The sequence below is a fragment of the Dendroctonus ponderosae genome, unplaced genomic scaffold, assembly GCF_020466585.1.
Source record: "Dendroctonus ponderosae isolate FM_Combo_2020 unplaced genomic scaffold, Dpon_F_20191213v2 Dpon_F_20191213_6, whole genome shotgun sequence".
NCBI lineage: Eukaryota > Metazoa > Arthropoda > Insecta > Coleoptera > Curculionidae > Dendroctonus > Dendroctonus ponderosae.
The window spans coordinates 5,401,768-5,417,961 of NW_026018814.1; the positions used below are offsets into that span (position 1 = coordinate 5,401,768).

At 31.4% G+C, this 16,194-nt stretch overlaps 2 protein-coding genes across 2 annotated transcripts; both read right to left on the reverse strand.

Moving 5' to 3' along the window:
- Nucleotides 1-314: 314 nt before the first annotated feature.
- Nucleotides 315-5,241, reverse strand: LOC109540572 (cilia- and flagella-associated protein 53). Its single transcript, XM_048667656.1, has 9 exons — nt 5,054-5,241; nt 3,535-3,767; nt 2,958-3,134; nt 2,733-2,895; nt 2,462-2,642; nt 2,086-2,222; nt 1,811-2,029; nt 1,198-1,410; nt 315-505 (listed from the first exon to the last, which is right to left on the reverse strand). Exons 1-9 carry the CDS (start codon nt 5,162-5,164, stop codon nt 335-337), a joined length of 1,605 nt encoding a protein of 534 aa, XP_048523613.1. The 5' UTR covers nt 5,165-5,241; the 3' UTR covers nt 315-334.
- A 999-nt stretch (nt 5,242-6,240) lies between these two features.
- LOC109540432 (zinc-regulated transporter 2) lies at nt 6,241-16,127 on the reverse strand. The gene is made up of 2 exons (XM_048667336.1): nt 14,938-16,127; nt 6,241-9,729 (listed from the first exon to the last, which is right to left on the reverse strand). The coding sequence occupies exons 1-2, from the start codon at nt 15,352-15,354 to the stop codon at nt 8,851-8,853; spliced, it is 1,296 nt and encodes a 431-aa protein (XP_048523293.1). The 5' UTR covers nt 15,355-16,127; the 3' UTR covers nt 6,241-8,850.
- Nucleotides 16,128-16,194: the final 67 nt, after the last annotated feature.

The window sequence follows — 16,194 nt, forward strand, 5'->3', positions numbered from 1 at the left end:
GTTTTTGTATATTAATCTCCTGGAATTTCAGACTTTAAAATGGCATTTAATTTAGCAATTACTAAATCGAAAGTCAGTTTTTTTCAATTGCAGTTTCAGAAAAGTCACCCTTTGGTTTCATCGCTTTCAAAATAAAGATACACTTTCACACAACTCCGGAAGAAACTATCGAATGAATTCATCCGATAGTTGCAATTATTCATTTAGTAATTACAAGGTTATTGAAATCATTCGATAGTGCCATGCTTAAAACTTTGTTAACTAAAACAGATCATAATAAATTTTCACTACCATTCTAATAGTTTCACAGTAAGAAAATTTAATATAAATTTTATTAATTGGGAATTGGACAGAGACAATCATGTTTTTCTATGGCCTTTCGAAATGGGTGTTTGGCAGTTATTTCAATCTCACCACTCAGCATTTGTTCAACTATTTTTTTGTATTTTTCTTCTTCCTTTGCGCCTTCTGCCAACTGTCGTTCTAATTCCTCACGTTCTCTCTTCTAAAATAAAATCAAAATATCGCATACTATAACTACTTAGATTTGACTTCGAGAGACTTTAGTTCAGACATCACTACAAACACTTGAAGCAAATTTAAATATTTATCGGATGATGTTCGACGGTAATATGTCGCAAACAATTTAAGACACTTTTACCCTTCAACAAAAGACACTCTTTTCTCTTTGAATATTTATTTTATGTATGATACTTATAAGTATGGGAAGTAGCCAGTAGTTAAATGAAAATGTAAGGGCAGGCCAATTTTTGGATAAAATCATTTTATGCTGTGTGCAACTTGTCCATATAGCTAAAGACAAAAATAAATCAACAACTTTGTCCCAATTTGGACTTATAATAATTTGTATAAGAATAATATGTATAACCCTTCGGCTTGCTTGACCAAATGAGTTTCGGAAGCAACAGCGAAAGACAAATCAATTTCATTACAATGTTTGAATATTTATACATTTGAATCCAGTAAGTATTCTATTTACAGATTGTTGATTCTGTTCACGTTCTGTGCTTAATAATATTATTTAAAGTAATTATGCGTAGATACTTACTTCTGTGTTCTGTGTAACCAAATGAAATATAATTCGAAATATGATAGAACAAGCCTAGTGATTGATTAATGAGTGTAAACTCTGAACTTAGCTTGCAACAATGCAACAGAAAATTGATTTTTACTTACCCGGAGGACAGTGTTATAATCAATCTGCCGCTTTAGATCCTGTCGGTATTGTAGAGCAGCTTGTCGTTCCAGCCTATCGCTTTCCGCCTGCAGCCTTTCATTAGTTTCATACGCCATTCGCAATAGCTCATTCTCTGCTTCTTTCAGCTTAAGCTGCTGTTCAGCTTCAAGCTGCTTATAATTGATTTGATTTGCTCTTTCAGCTAGAACATTCTTCAATCACATTATCTTATTAGCGTTATTAATTACATACACATCAGCTAATTTATAATGTCTGATTATGAAAAGAGAAGTTTCTAACTGATGCTGTGATGCTTCACCTATTGGAGTTGCATGTTTTGCTTATTCATTCTCTAGTATGCACTGCAGCAATGAGGAGTTCGTATTGCTTCAAGAATATATTTTTAATTTTGCGTCAACAGTTAAGCAACAAAAAAATCTTTAGGTTAGGTAGAAGTTTGCTGAGAGAGTTAAAATATTTGCATAGGAACTGGAAATATTTAAAGCTGCTAATTGATTGTGCTAATGTTTTTCATATGAAACAGTTAATTTTTAAAGAAACATTAAGTATAAAATAGATTTTTTCATGTAGGTCTACGCATCGAATTATCACCTTTTGCAATTGCCTCTTTGCTTCAATAATTTTACACCGGGCTGCATTCTGTTTTTCTTCAACTTCCTTCCTATGCATTTCCAAGAGTTCCATGAGTTTTTTCTCTTCCAGTTTTCTTTCATCGTCTAACTGTTTTAAGTGCTGTCGATACATAGCAGTTTCCCTGCGAGCATTTTCAGCTGCGTTTTGCATCGACGATCTTTCTCGTTCAATTTCCAACTTGCAAATTATACAAAATGGTAAACATGTTTCCCTTTATAAATTCATTTTTTTACCTGGGCAAGTGTAGTAAAGGCTTGTTCTAAAGCATTTTCTTCTTTTTTTCGTTGGTCATGTAATTGTTTCTGAATTTCGATTTGCTCTAAAATTTGTTTAGCAGCTTCGTCCCTTTTCCGCCTTTTCTTGTCAAGAGCTAAAATAAATTAAAGTCTATATTGTTACGGTATTTGTGGTTTTCCATAATTAGTTTCCATTTGGTTGTCCACGCATGCACGTAATTCTCACAATATTTGCCACTGTTTCTAATACAAACATTATTTGACATAGTAAAATTTTGCTTTTAAAGTCAATGTACAAAATCATTTCGTATAGTGAGTGAGTAAGAAAAAATAAGTCAAAGAACTTGGAAACTGAACTTTGAAAACTCCTTACCTTCGATTTCCTCCCTCCGAAGTTGTTCACTTAATTTTTGCATTTCAAGCCTGTCCTCTTGAGCAACTCTGCCTATTTCTTCTCGTAACAATTCGTTCCCTTTAATCTGTTTCTCCCAAACCATTAACATTTCTTTTTCTTTGTTTCTTCTTTCTAACATCTCTTGAACCTCTCTTTCTTTCTAAAAAAATTCACAAAAGTGCACAAAAATTTGATTTTTTTATTCATTTGTATGAAGTGGTAGTGTGATTAACTTTTTCGCACTGCTTACTTTGGCTTCTACTTCTTTCACTGCTAGTTCGTGCCACATTTTATCCAGTTCTCGGTCAGCTTCCCTTCTCGCCTCATTTTCTCTAATTTGTTGAAGTTGGGAGTATTTTGATTCCATTAATCGTTTCTTTATCAGAGATGGTCTTAGTTCTTGACAGAGGTTCCTAAATATATGTTTTTTTTTAATCAACCGTCTTCATAAAGGTAACACAACCGTGTTACCTACTTGTATTGTTCTATTTTCTTTTCGTGAACTATTTGCAATCGTTCTTCCTCTCGTTTTGCTTTCATCATTTGTGCTTTTAATTTCATTTCTTCCATTTTCATATCGGCTCCTTTTTGGGCGGCATCCACTGTTTCATAATATAACTGAACTTCCTCTCTTTGCAGCAATTCTTGTAACCTCAAATAAAAACTATTCATGGGGTTTGGACTTAAAAGTAAAGACATAGAAAGTAAAACTGCAAAAATATATTCTATCATGTTGATTGGGTCTTTAGAATTTAGAAATCAATCTTCGTACAATAAGAAATTTAGCAAACAGTTAAAAATGTTATTATTTTCTCCTAAAAGATCATTCGTCTTTTCTAGGAGATGATTCATTTGACATTTTTGTTAAATACATTTCGCAAAAATTCCATATTAAATTTATGTTTCCATAATTTTTTTTAAACATTTATGGCAACCAGTTGACTAAAACAAAATTTTTTAAATAAAAGTGTTCATTTCTTATGAAATTATTGTTCAGTTGATCTGGACCTATCTAGAAATGCCATTAAATTAAATATAATTCCGTTTTTTACCTCTCTCGCCTTGCTTCGATGGTTGCCTCATAAGCTTTCCACTTTTCTTTAACTTTATTTTCCAATGATCTTTGATAGCGCTTTTTCTGCGCGTGATTTTCGAACTTAATTTCGGTGGCATTTTTTATCATTTGTTGTTTAGTGGCATCTTCACGAGCTTTCTCAAAAGCTTCTTTTTGTTGCTGATATTGTATCATTTGGACATGATTGTTTGAATTGGGTTGTCTGGCGAACTAAGGCAATAAATCACAACTAATTAAAGTGCTATCTCATGAACATTTAAATTCCGATACAACCCTTCAGTACAACAGCAAAAATTAGAAAAAGTTATAATAGAACAATTAATTTTGTTGAATTTTGAACATTAAAAAATTGTTTAATTCCTTATTTAAAAGATGTAATTATTTAGAAAACACTAACACATGAGTTTTAAAAATTACACTAAACAAAGTGTCAGCCTTGTTTAATATACGGTCAATAATAGTAGTTCACATAACTTTTCATAAAACATATTTTGAAAAATCAACTCAAACATCAAAGAAATACTTGATTAGTTTTCTACAGAAAACACAATATAAAAATAAGTTAGTCAACTCATACACTAGTAATAAATGGTAAAAACTGATTTCCTCAAATTGAGTGAAATTGACTCAACCCTCCAATCCGCTGTGAAATAACATCTTCAAAATATGTCCACCGTCCCACATAAAGATAACCGGGTTTTCAATACTACAAATGCTTTTATAGAAATTGACTGAAATAACACTATTATATTTATTTCGAAGGCTATTAAATTCGGAAATGCACTTATTAAACTGTTTCGATCCAGTTTGTGTCGCTGAAATTGGAACATAAATGCTCTTAAAATATATACGACTATGCATTTTATTATTTCGCCCCTTTATAGCATTTTATGGGTTTATTTATATTGTGTAGAGATTTTCTAAAACGAATCGTGCCAAAGTGCCACTAGCTGCAAAGCCCGAAGTAAAAATCAATGTAATTGCTATAATGTATATTTTATTGAATAAATAGGTTGCAGGTTTATGGCGCTAATTAACTATTTTATGGTGAATATATTCTATGAATGCCGTAATTAAATAATATCGTAAAACTATGCGACAATGGAAAATCTCGAAATCAACAGTCACAATAATTGCGCAGACTGTACCCTTCTCCACTTCTAGTACCTACCCTTCTTCTTTACTGCCCTGTTTTGCCTTCAAAAGATTTACAAAAATTGTCAAAAGTAGCCTGGGTACATACAACTTAAAATTGCCAACTACGCCCAATTTCAACCTACCTTCCAGACATTGCAAAAGCAGAGAAAAATTATCGAATAAGTGAAGGAAGAATAAAATAATGTGTTAATAAATGCTCTGTTCTAAGTGCTTCTAGTTGTTTTCTTGACTCCAAGAGTAATATGGAGACAAAAATCTGAATTTCAATACACCCCTATAAAGGGATAAAAAGAAATAAATATTCCTTTTTATATTTTATCGATATACATTTTACTCACGTGAGCAAAATATCCTGGAGTAATACTCGGTGCGAGAATATCTTGGCGATTTGAATCTCTTTTTGTGAATTGTTTGCATCTTGGAGGCTCAACGTTGACTCCGCCGAACATTTTCTAAGAGCAGATGGTAAAACAATGCCTTGAACTATACATGTGACAACAACCGATTACGATCCGTCAATAATATTTTATAAATCTTCTTAGGTCGATATTGTTATGGGAAACGGGCAGGTGGTTAAATTTTTACGGATATTGTTACTTAGGGTGGATTTACAGGGCTTGGTAACAGTAAAAATAGCCAACCATAGCATAAGGGGGATTTTAAATTAGCCAAAATATAAAAATTTATTTCAAAACACCCACCTAGTTTGAACTCACAGGTCAACATTGATATAAATAAATAAAAAAGTTTATGAAAGGGATATAGGGAAGAATAGAAATTAGAAATTAATTATTAATTAAAGAAGAAATAATTATATGGACATCATATCTGTCCATGCTTATGTACTGGATTGTGCATCAGAATCGACATTCCTACATCTTTCAATTAACAGACGCATTGAAAAAAGTGCTTTACTTGTTCCAAACCCATTCCTAAAATTAAATTGAGTTTGACCAATGCGTTCGTCTTATTTATCGTATTGTGCTACTTGGATATTGAGAGAGCGTACTGTGAATTATTCGGAGAAAAAACTTAAGTATATTATGATCAGATCAAGATCCTGTGTTCTTCACATTTCATGGAGTTTTTCTTTTTTGCTAGTGATATAAATACCGATGTCAGATATATGATCATCTGGTATTTTTCCTGCTTCATATATTTTATTAAATATATGAAATAACGTTAACCATCGCCTTAATGAAAAGCCATTGAATATGTTCCTCCTTTTTTTTTTAAATTGCACTAAATTTTTTACATTTTTGTGAATCATTAGCCTCTATCATTCTGGAGTAAGCGGTTACTATAGAGGCATCTTCAGTAGAAAAAGTTTTGATTGGCTGTAAAAACTTTAACGACCTAAAGTGGTCAACATTATCAAACGGTCATTTCTTGAGTACAAAATGTTACAGCTTGTCGCAATTCTATTGATATTCTAACGCAGTGGTTTTTGATGATGGCTAAATTTGAAGTAAGTGTTGAAGTGACTTTGATCATACTGTTGGGTCAGAGATAATAACACAAACACATAAAGTAACAATTTATATTAAATATCTGACAAACAATTCTGATAGAATCTCTAAATGTTCGGCTTACTAGACTAACTTTTAATAGTGTAATATTTGTAACAATTTATTATTTAAGTCTTACACCATATAAGCACAGAATTATTTATATTCAATTAATTACGGAATGGACGACACTCAGTATTACATCAATATAATTATTTTCCAATGACTTTTTTCAATAGAGTATAGCAAATTGGGATGGAATAATATGGTATCGATTTGATCATTATTCAGATTGCCTTAGTTCTGCTTTTTAGGTTAATAACGTTTTCCACAGTCTTCTTAACGACAATATTATTAATATATAGTATTGTTTCTAGTCAAAAAAAAATCTTTCACCTGTATCCTGTTCAGGAGCTCAAAACTTTGCATCGAAGCTAAGTATTTGATTTCAGAAATGTTTATAATTTTATTTAATTTATGATTAACTGACCGTAAATATTAAGGACACAAATCGTGATTTTTTGTGAACTGGAAATGGACTAAAGAATAAGTCAAACTTATATTTGTTTTGATCAAAATTGGGAATATTTTTTATTTTTTGTTGGGAGGCTAACTCTTCAACTGTTAATGCATTGGGGATTGCAATTTTAATTTTGTAAACAATTTGCCACTTAAAATCACTCAATGCGGAGACACACATGGGAGTGAGTTGACGTATAACGCTGTTCCGGTACATCGCCTTATTGCACGTAGACAGTTAGAAAACTATGAAAAAAAAGTTTGGGTTAAAGTGCGGATTAAATTTATCCTTCCTTAATAGTTAACATGAGTTCTACTCGACTATACTAAAGATAATAGTCATATTTCTTTTACTTTAAGTGAGAAATGAAACTTGCAATACTTTTATATAAAAATAAATAACCCTGTACATTGTTGAATACAAAATATTTTCTAAAACCTAGTGATAACAACTAATATTTTATTAATAGAGTTGTTAATAAATATACTGGTTGAATATTAAAATATGATTCCTACAAACTAGTGTGGCATAATAAAATATCGATACTTTTAGCAAAACTAGTTGTTAATTATTAGTTAACATCATTATGATTACTTCTACCTTCGAAATCACTGCAACATTTGTAACAGCAAACAACAACTGAAAATATCAAAATTAGACGCTTTTCAAATGTTTAAGGTGGTATAATTAAACTTTCGTTAAATTACGTTGTCATATTTCCTAATAATTAATTATTGCTCATTAGTCATCAAAATGCTAGAAATGTCTTGAAATGTTTAGTTAGAACAAAAGTCCTCCATGATTTGGCAAATGTGAATTATTAAGTCAACTTTAAAATAACGACTTAAGTAACTTTTAGAATGCCGAGGCTCGCTTATGCACGTGTTTATTAGATTTTTATCACGACAAATATATTCTAGCCTTTTATGAGTATGGTAAGCGAATATTTGAAATCCGAAATAGGACACTATGCAAATTTTGTTTACGCCGTTATATAAGTTTAGCTGAAAAATAACGCGATGCATATATGTGACTGTTTCTTTTTCATTATTTTATATCAAAATATTAAGGTCTTTACTTATTGTTCAGCATTTACTATTCCATGTATTTGTTACTTTTATTGGTTCAGGCGACAGAATGTGAGCTTCTGTTATAAGCTAATTCAAGAACATGTAAGCCAAATAATATGATGAACATGTTAATCATGCAGAACAAATTACTGTAAATGTAGATACTTGTAATGTTTTTACACACCTCCTTCCTCTCCTTTATATATATATAATAATATTTACGTATTGGCACATTTGTATTAAAGTACTGATAAATAAAAGAATATTTAAAAAGCAATCTTCCAGGTGCAATTTATCTGTCGATAACTACTATTTTTGGACTAATACCTTCAAATGCCAGAATCTAATTCCCAAGCGTTCGCGACTGTATTTAGTTTCTTCCATTGAACGTTTGGAAACGCTATATTTCAAAATGAGAATGCAATATGCACCTGATTGGATTTGAAAAGTAAATTTAACAAGGTACTGAGAAATAATTACACCTATTTTAATAGAGCTACTACAGTTAGAACTACAGATATAATAAACTCACGCACATCAGCACTTGATGCTGTTGATAAAAACCTATCTCGCATTTTAAATGTATTTTCTTTAAACAGGCTGTTAGAAAATTGTATAATAAAATTTTCTAATAAAGCATATTGAAGCAGAAAATGCATAGCACAACATGGAGCGTTGATAGCGTTTATTTTTACAAAATTAGTAGCTAATAAGTATAGAAATCTAGACATGACTATCTTCTAATTTCAATGACTGAATCATCAAGTTCTATTTTCTCGACCTCCAATTATTAATTATATATTTATAGTTACTGTATTAAGCGCAACGTCTCAACATAGCCTAAATAGTTAGTTACATAATCTACGTATATATTCTTTTAATTAAAATTATGCAAACCTTTTTACATCATATTAGTATTTAGAAGCTCTGCACTACATTTCATTCAAACAATTGTAAATCGATCAATCTCATTCTGTGTTTCTTAAGTACCATTATGTTCAGTCTTAGCCAGGTAAATTTACATTATGCTGTAAAATTCACGACACTGTTTTATTATAATTATTATACTGCAGTATTTTATGTTTATCGCTTCTAGTTTCCGAGTACTGTAACAACGCCATTATAACAAATCCTCCTACAATACATAAACCCCTTCGTAGCCGATAAACTCTTCTTTCCCGTTCTCTGTTTAAAACTTCGAAGAACGTTATGTACAATATTGTACCTGCTGAAAACCCTTCAACTATCACTCCTGCTACAGACATCCCAAAGGTTTTCATAGACGATTCCCCCGACACCAGTAAGCCAAGTAAAATACCCACAGGGCTCGCCAATGCTAAAGCAGCCATTTGTAGCACTATAAATCTAATTCTGGTTTGGGCTAAAATTAGTTCAACTCCCATACAGAACAGTATGGACGCTGAATGGATGCTCACAGCAATAAATAAGTACCAAATCTCATATTTAAACTTTTGGATTCCAATGGACAGACCTTCCAATAACGTATGAAGTGATAAAGCAGCGATTGTCAAGACACATCTCATTAGTTGCTCTTGATCTTTCATGGTTTCTTCATCAGTTAGACTGAGCTGTTCTTCTTGAATAAGTGCAATATTTGCTCGATTGATTTCTTCTTTGATTGAATGTCGGCTTCTTCCACTATATGTTCTGTTCATGCTTTTCTCACTTGTACAAGGGGATGTTAGGAAATTTCCAGGTTTCTCTTCTTTCTCGGTTGTGGGAGATAATTCTTCATCGAACTCAAATTCGGATTCAGGCTTATTTTTCTGATTTAATTCCCATTCCTCTATTGTGGCTATTGTTTTCATAGGCGATACCTTTGAAGACCTCAGACTTTGCGTACTTTTTGCTGATGTTGGTACTGGTGCTTTTTGTTTGGTTATTACGTTGGCTACCTGGAAAATAACAAAACAGCGTAGCCTATATGTATAATTGGGATTATTAGATACTCTACTGTTCAAGTGGATTTCATTTTATGATATTTTATTCAAACGATTAATAAGCGCTAAAAATCAAACTTGTTTTCTCACTGAGGCATATTTTTCAACCATTTTTACATATCACTAAATGTAAAAAGCATTTTCTATTCATTATTTTAAAATGAATATAACAGAAAAAAATAGTTGGAATGAAGGTCTTGACGGATTTGTTATAGTTTGAAAAGTGAAAATATTTTTGATCAATCTATTATAATCCCCAAAAAAAAATGTTTGAGTTGGTGGCCAAGCTTTTAAATAAATATGTTTTCTTCTTCAAGGTTTTTACGTTTATAAAGAAAACGCGATGCAGTGCAATGCGACTGGTATTTGCTATCCTCTTAGTTTCTTTATTTTGAACCATCTTAATTATTCTAATCCAAAATATTCATAATTTTATTTGAACATGAACCCAGATTTAATCTTCCTACGAAGATGACTATCGAAGCGCTCACCAGGTGGAAAATCGTAAGGGTAGTAAAAGTCGGTCAAGAACCTAGATTTTAAATAAAGAGTTTATGTTTCATCGGCATTTGTTCCCAACTATACTGAGATCAATAAGTTATGACAAATTTAGTTTCAACACCAGATTTTCAGAGCTTTTTGACGTGCGTTTCAGCTAGACCTCCTCAATCAAATATACATTAACTATTAAGGGACACGACAGTTATCAATTATAAAAGTTCGTGAATTTAAATTACCAGATAGCTCCTTGGACGACCGCAATTTTAACCAAGTTATAAAAGTTCATTTTTTACGCGTACGTTTAGTCTTTTGTTCTTATCAACTGTATACTTTAATGTCATAACTATAAACCAAAATAAGTTACTGTTTAAAAATTGAACAATGCAGTTTGCCATGAAACTTATGTCACTTAAATGCGATATTGCATGTGGAGGTACGAGCCATCCAAAAATCAGCAAGAACTAGTTATAAAAATTGATTCCCTTTCTGAAAAGAAAAAGTAGGGTTTGTAGGATAACCCTACCTGGTAGTCAAAATTTTCAATAACTATAATTAATTTTCTTTTTTGCAGCTCTACGAACTCTGTTGTTGTACGTTGATAATTATATTTGCATGGCAATGCAAAACGAGTGATATTAATAAATTCCCTGAATTGGTGATGGCTTTTTTGAGGGAGATGAAGAAATAATGAATTTTGTCATTTGGTCCTATGTGAAAATCGCACTTATTCGTCGGCGATATGTGCGATTTTTTTATTTTCTAGCGGCATGTCATATTTTCATTGTTCCTATTCCACAAAGATAAAATCGGTAGGGTGACTCATGCTTTTAATCATATCAAAAGAATAAACCTGAAAACCGTCAACTAAAACTAATGCATTGAATTGTGTGAATAGAAATGGCTAATAAAATTTAATTATTTCTCATAAAATTACAGAAAGTTTTAATTCAGCCCGGAATGTGCTTCAGGCAGCATGAGTTATTTTTAGCCTTAGTGAACAAAAGGTATGTAAAAGTTGAAAAAAGTTACTGCTTCGACAACAAAATATATCTACAATTTTAAATGAAAGGGCATAAGTTTGAAAACTGTTCAAAAAGGACAATGCAAATAGCTTTTTAACTACTTTAACTAACCAAGCTATTTAACAAAGTCGCCGTTCGGTGCAATTTACCGAACAAGTGAAATTACACCTTTGAAGTAAAATTTTGTAATTTCACAATCCATACAAAAGCTTGTACATTCACAGCCCAACGTAAAACTGAGGTCTAAATGTAATGAAAATCAATCGAAGTACATCGATGTAATAAATAGGTATATAATATAATAAATATTAGATAAATAAATAATTAATTATCAGCGTGAGATGAGGCATGTAGTTGCAAATGGCAAGCATGAAGTTTTGCATGAAGAGTTTACATGAAGAGATTAACTTATTGACATCTTTTTATGACCATTTGTATTATCGGTTCAAGTATTTACAATTACGCCAATTTCATTCGGTAATTTGTACGTTTAGTGCTACCTCCTCACTGAAAGACTTATTGGGTGGTGACGCAATTTCCCATCCACGAAAGTTCTTAACTTCATGTTAATTTTAAGTGTCTGTTCAAAGATTCATATACATAAATATACAAATAATCCGCCATAGGTTTTTTTTTGTTTTGTAGAGAGAAATATATAGAAATAATAAGGTAAACTGTTTTTTGTTGTAGTAGAAAGTACCTTTAAGGCTTACACTACATAAATTTCCATATTATAGTGCAAATACTAACAAAACTTTTTTGCAAATAGTAACAAACTTGGTTGGTTTTATACGTTGACGTCGCAAGCAATCCATATTTTAATATTTAATATATGCTGATGGGAAGCCGCACAACCGATATGTCATCATCTCCATAAATTCCCGATTAAAACGAATTACATATTAAGGAACACTTTATGCCCGATCGATGATCGCAAAATGCATTTGATCTAAACAGATTTCATTCAAAATGCTTTTGAAATAAATGTTGTTTCTAGTTAGGAAATTTGGGTTTCACAAACTTCCTAGAAGCACTTTGGCTGAGGTGAGCTTGACGAACGATAAAAGTGTGCCAAATCGAACAATTTTTACACCATGACTTGGCTATATTTGTGATACAGAGTGATTCAAAATTGACGTATCTTCTCTTACATCCTTATAGGGGTTTATTTGAACTGTACGACGTACGTGCAATTTTGTATTATATGATTTCAAGTTTATTGGTCGGAGTCAAACAAATTTAATAATAAGACCGAAAATACTTCAAATCGTCTATATGATAGAGACACGCGCCAATGTGTTGTTTGTTAGATTTACATTCATTCTTAATGGCGCAATAGGTAATTCCAAAGTTGAAGCACCTAAACTGCTAAATACTGAAGTCATTCAAATATAGACAGGGACAAAATAATATAATTTCAAGTACTTGGCATTTAGGAATAAGAAATAATTTGCATACATTTATTATTTATAAACAAAAAACCCTCCTCGTATTATCCAATTGCGGCCATTTATAGCCCAATTAAACTAACTAATAGAATATAATATTAAATTTCTTTCGTGTTTCTAAAACCCTACTTGCCTTTTCTCTTTTATAGATTGGCATGGTGCAATTCCAAATAGATAATCTGAACTGTCTGAATTTCAACGTTAAACATTCTATTTAAATCGCAAATAAGTCATTCTGCAGAACTATGCTACATGTGCACTTTAGTTAAGAAATAGTTGGAATATTTTAAGTTACATGTAACACTATAACAAGACAAATTTCGTTGTAAAGGTCCATTAAAGGGCGTCCTAATCGGTCATCTTTCGAGCCACTCTATTAAAATTATATAAAAATAAAAACAACTTGGAGCAAAGGACAAACAAACTTTACCCGTTAAATCGATACCAAGACAAAACACCTATCAGAAAATTCCATAGTTGAACTCCCTCTGCAAGATCGTTAGTTAAATGCTAAAATTAACAGCATAAAATTAAAGAATCTTCTCATAGTGACTAATGGGTTTTTAGACAATATATAGAACATAAATTATGAGCTGCAAAATGGAAATCGGGCAATCGGGCAACGATCTAGGCCACACAAGGACACAAAACAAGGATCATATTAATCGCAAAAACATAGGCGTTAAGCCTATTTATAAGCCAAATTATAGTAAAACTTTCAAACAGCATCAAATTAATCAATTAATTCATTTAAAAAGGGCCAAACAACATGATCGGCCAAGCTGTTTAAAATGGGGTTAAAATTATACTTTGTTGACCGGCTTATTTATACAAACAGACAGGGTTATCAGTCTTCCTACGAATTTCCAACTCCTTAAGCAAGTTAAGTGCGCATACAGAAAATAAAGGATTATGTTTGCCTCTTTAGTAGGCACAATGTCGCATTAGAAGAACGGAAAATTGTTTATACATAATTTCTGGTTCAAGGCCTGTTTAGGCTTTTTGTGAAAACCACCAAGTGCGAGGTTTTGATTATTTTCTTATTCCTGTTAAAAATGTTTAAAGCAATGCCTTGAACCTTAAACGAAATTAAAACCGATTTATTGCGATGAAAAGACATCGATATTTCGAGACGCAGAATTTCAGCATGTGCTAGTTACATGGAAAAGAGTATACTGTAAACACTATCTGAGATGCCGCATCGAAAACATCTCTTGATAAACATTTTACTGAATATACGATCAAAATCATCAGTCAACAATATGAGAGTTGCAATCCACAGGAAATAATCAAGTGTTTAAAAGAAATGTAACCGATCTGAATCTATTTTCGTTTGGCGATAAATTGAAAAAACCAATTGGGACTAGAAAAAGTCGTGAAAGCTTGGAAAAAATTGTTTGTTTATTATTTTTTACAAGTCTGATAATTTATTATATAATAAATAAACAGGTTATAATTGAAAAAGATTACATGTCTATTTGGGTATAAGAAGTAATAATTGGTAATAGTTATTACTAATTTAGGTTGCCTTCAAAGTCATGTAGAAGTTTAAAAATCTAAAATTTTGATTCTGGACGTAAGCCAGATGATATATGAACTTAAAAAAAATTCAAACTGTATTTATCTTTCTTAATTTCATGTTTATTTACCAATAAAAATATAACGTCGAGTTCTATTAACAGCTTTGAGATTATATTTAGCACTAGATACGCTGATATATGGTTACCTTTCCACTTAATCAAGTATCGTTTATACTAAAATATCCTACTGTAAAAAGACTACTATAGATCGACCAGCTCAAAAGAGAATCAGTTTAATAAATAAAGAGTTAGATATGTAAATTTAATGGCAAATATAAATTGTAATTATTTCTAAAGTCTATCTTGATGTAAATTATATTGGTTTTTATGATGCAATTCAAAGAATAATTAAAGGTATGTCCTTAACCATTCCTAAAAACAGAAAAAAAGGATGCTTGTTAACGTCAAAAATATTTATCTTGTGAATGTTGATGAAAATCTTTACACAAAACTGCTATTTTTTAAATAATGTGAAGTATCTTTCTCTGAACTCGAAAATTTGAAAATCCACCACAAATTCAATTTCTTTCAAATTCTAAACAGTAAAAAGTTATTGAGAAATGTTTTAAGCTGCAAAAGCTTAACTTCGATTTTACGAACAAATCTACTAACCTTTCCGACATACATTTTTGTGCATTGCCGTTTCTTTCCTTTGTTGACCATCCAATGTGTAAATTCCTCCAAAAAGTAAATCGAAAAGAATCCAAACGCAATAATGACCTGAGAGATTGGATATTCATTGTTAGACAGTTCCCATTTGGCTTTAATTTCCTCTACTGAGATAAACAATTCTTTCATCATATGCAGAAAACACGTCGCAAATAAAACTCCGCCACCGAAAGATTGCGTTAAAGCAACATAGCAGGTGACTTGCTGATGCCGCTTTTCGTTTATGAAAGTTTTTGAATCCGAACTGGCTTCTTCCCATTTTCTCAAGTATCTGTCGAGTTTAACTGGAAGAATTCCCCAGAAGAAACGCCAGAATCCGAATAGAATTCCGACACAAATTTTTGTCGACGTCAAGTCCATATTTGCGTGCACAACTTTATTCAACGAAACTCTAATTAAGAATGTAAACTTTGGAAAAAGCTAAACAATAACCTTTAAAAACACTTGTTTTTAATGTAGTGCAAACACTTTTATTGAGCATTAACTCAATTTAATCAGTTGCGCTGTGTTAATTATCACTTAACACTAATATTTTTTCTTCTAAGAGCTCTTAAATATTAAAAAAATATCTCTTGCAATTGCAATATTGTTTTGTTTGTAAAAATGTTTCAATTGTTAAAAGTTTAGCTTTTTACAAATGAAAATGGTAAATCCGCAATTATCCACTCAGAGTGCTACACGTTAGGTTGAAGCTTGCGATAAAACTTGAAATCGCTGCGCTACGTAAAAACCACTAAAACTAAAACATGAAGTTTCCCTAACTATGCTTATTTCGCTTAAGAGCTTAGAGGAGGCATTTAAAGCTGCGCACCGTAAACCGTGAAATCGATTCTTCGATTTTCTATGAAAATATTTTTGAGTGTTATTATTGTTAATTTAGTAAAGTGCACCTATAAGTGTTGACACACAATAGTTTCCAGAGTATGCTAGCAATTTATCGTGTGAATGATTGCCGATTTCAAAATAGTAAACTGCTAAAAGCCATTTATAGTTTATGTTTTTGTAAATTTGTTTATAGTTTAATGAAAAAAATATTATTAATTATTTCATGTTTATAAAGTGTCAGTTCCTCCTGATATGCATATATCCTGTTCATTTTCTGTAGAATTTGACAATTATAAGTTCTACTTTTATAATTTATTATTTCACAAATGGAATTTTTTTTAATTTAATATGCTAATTAAAATAATAAATAAGTTT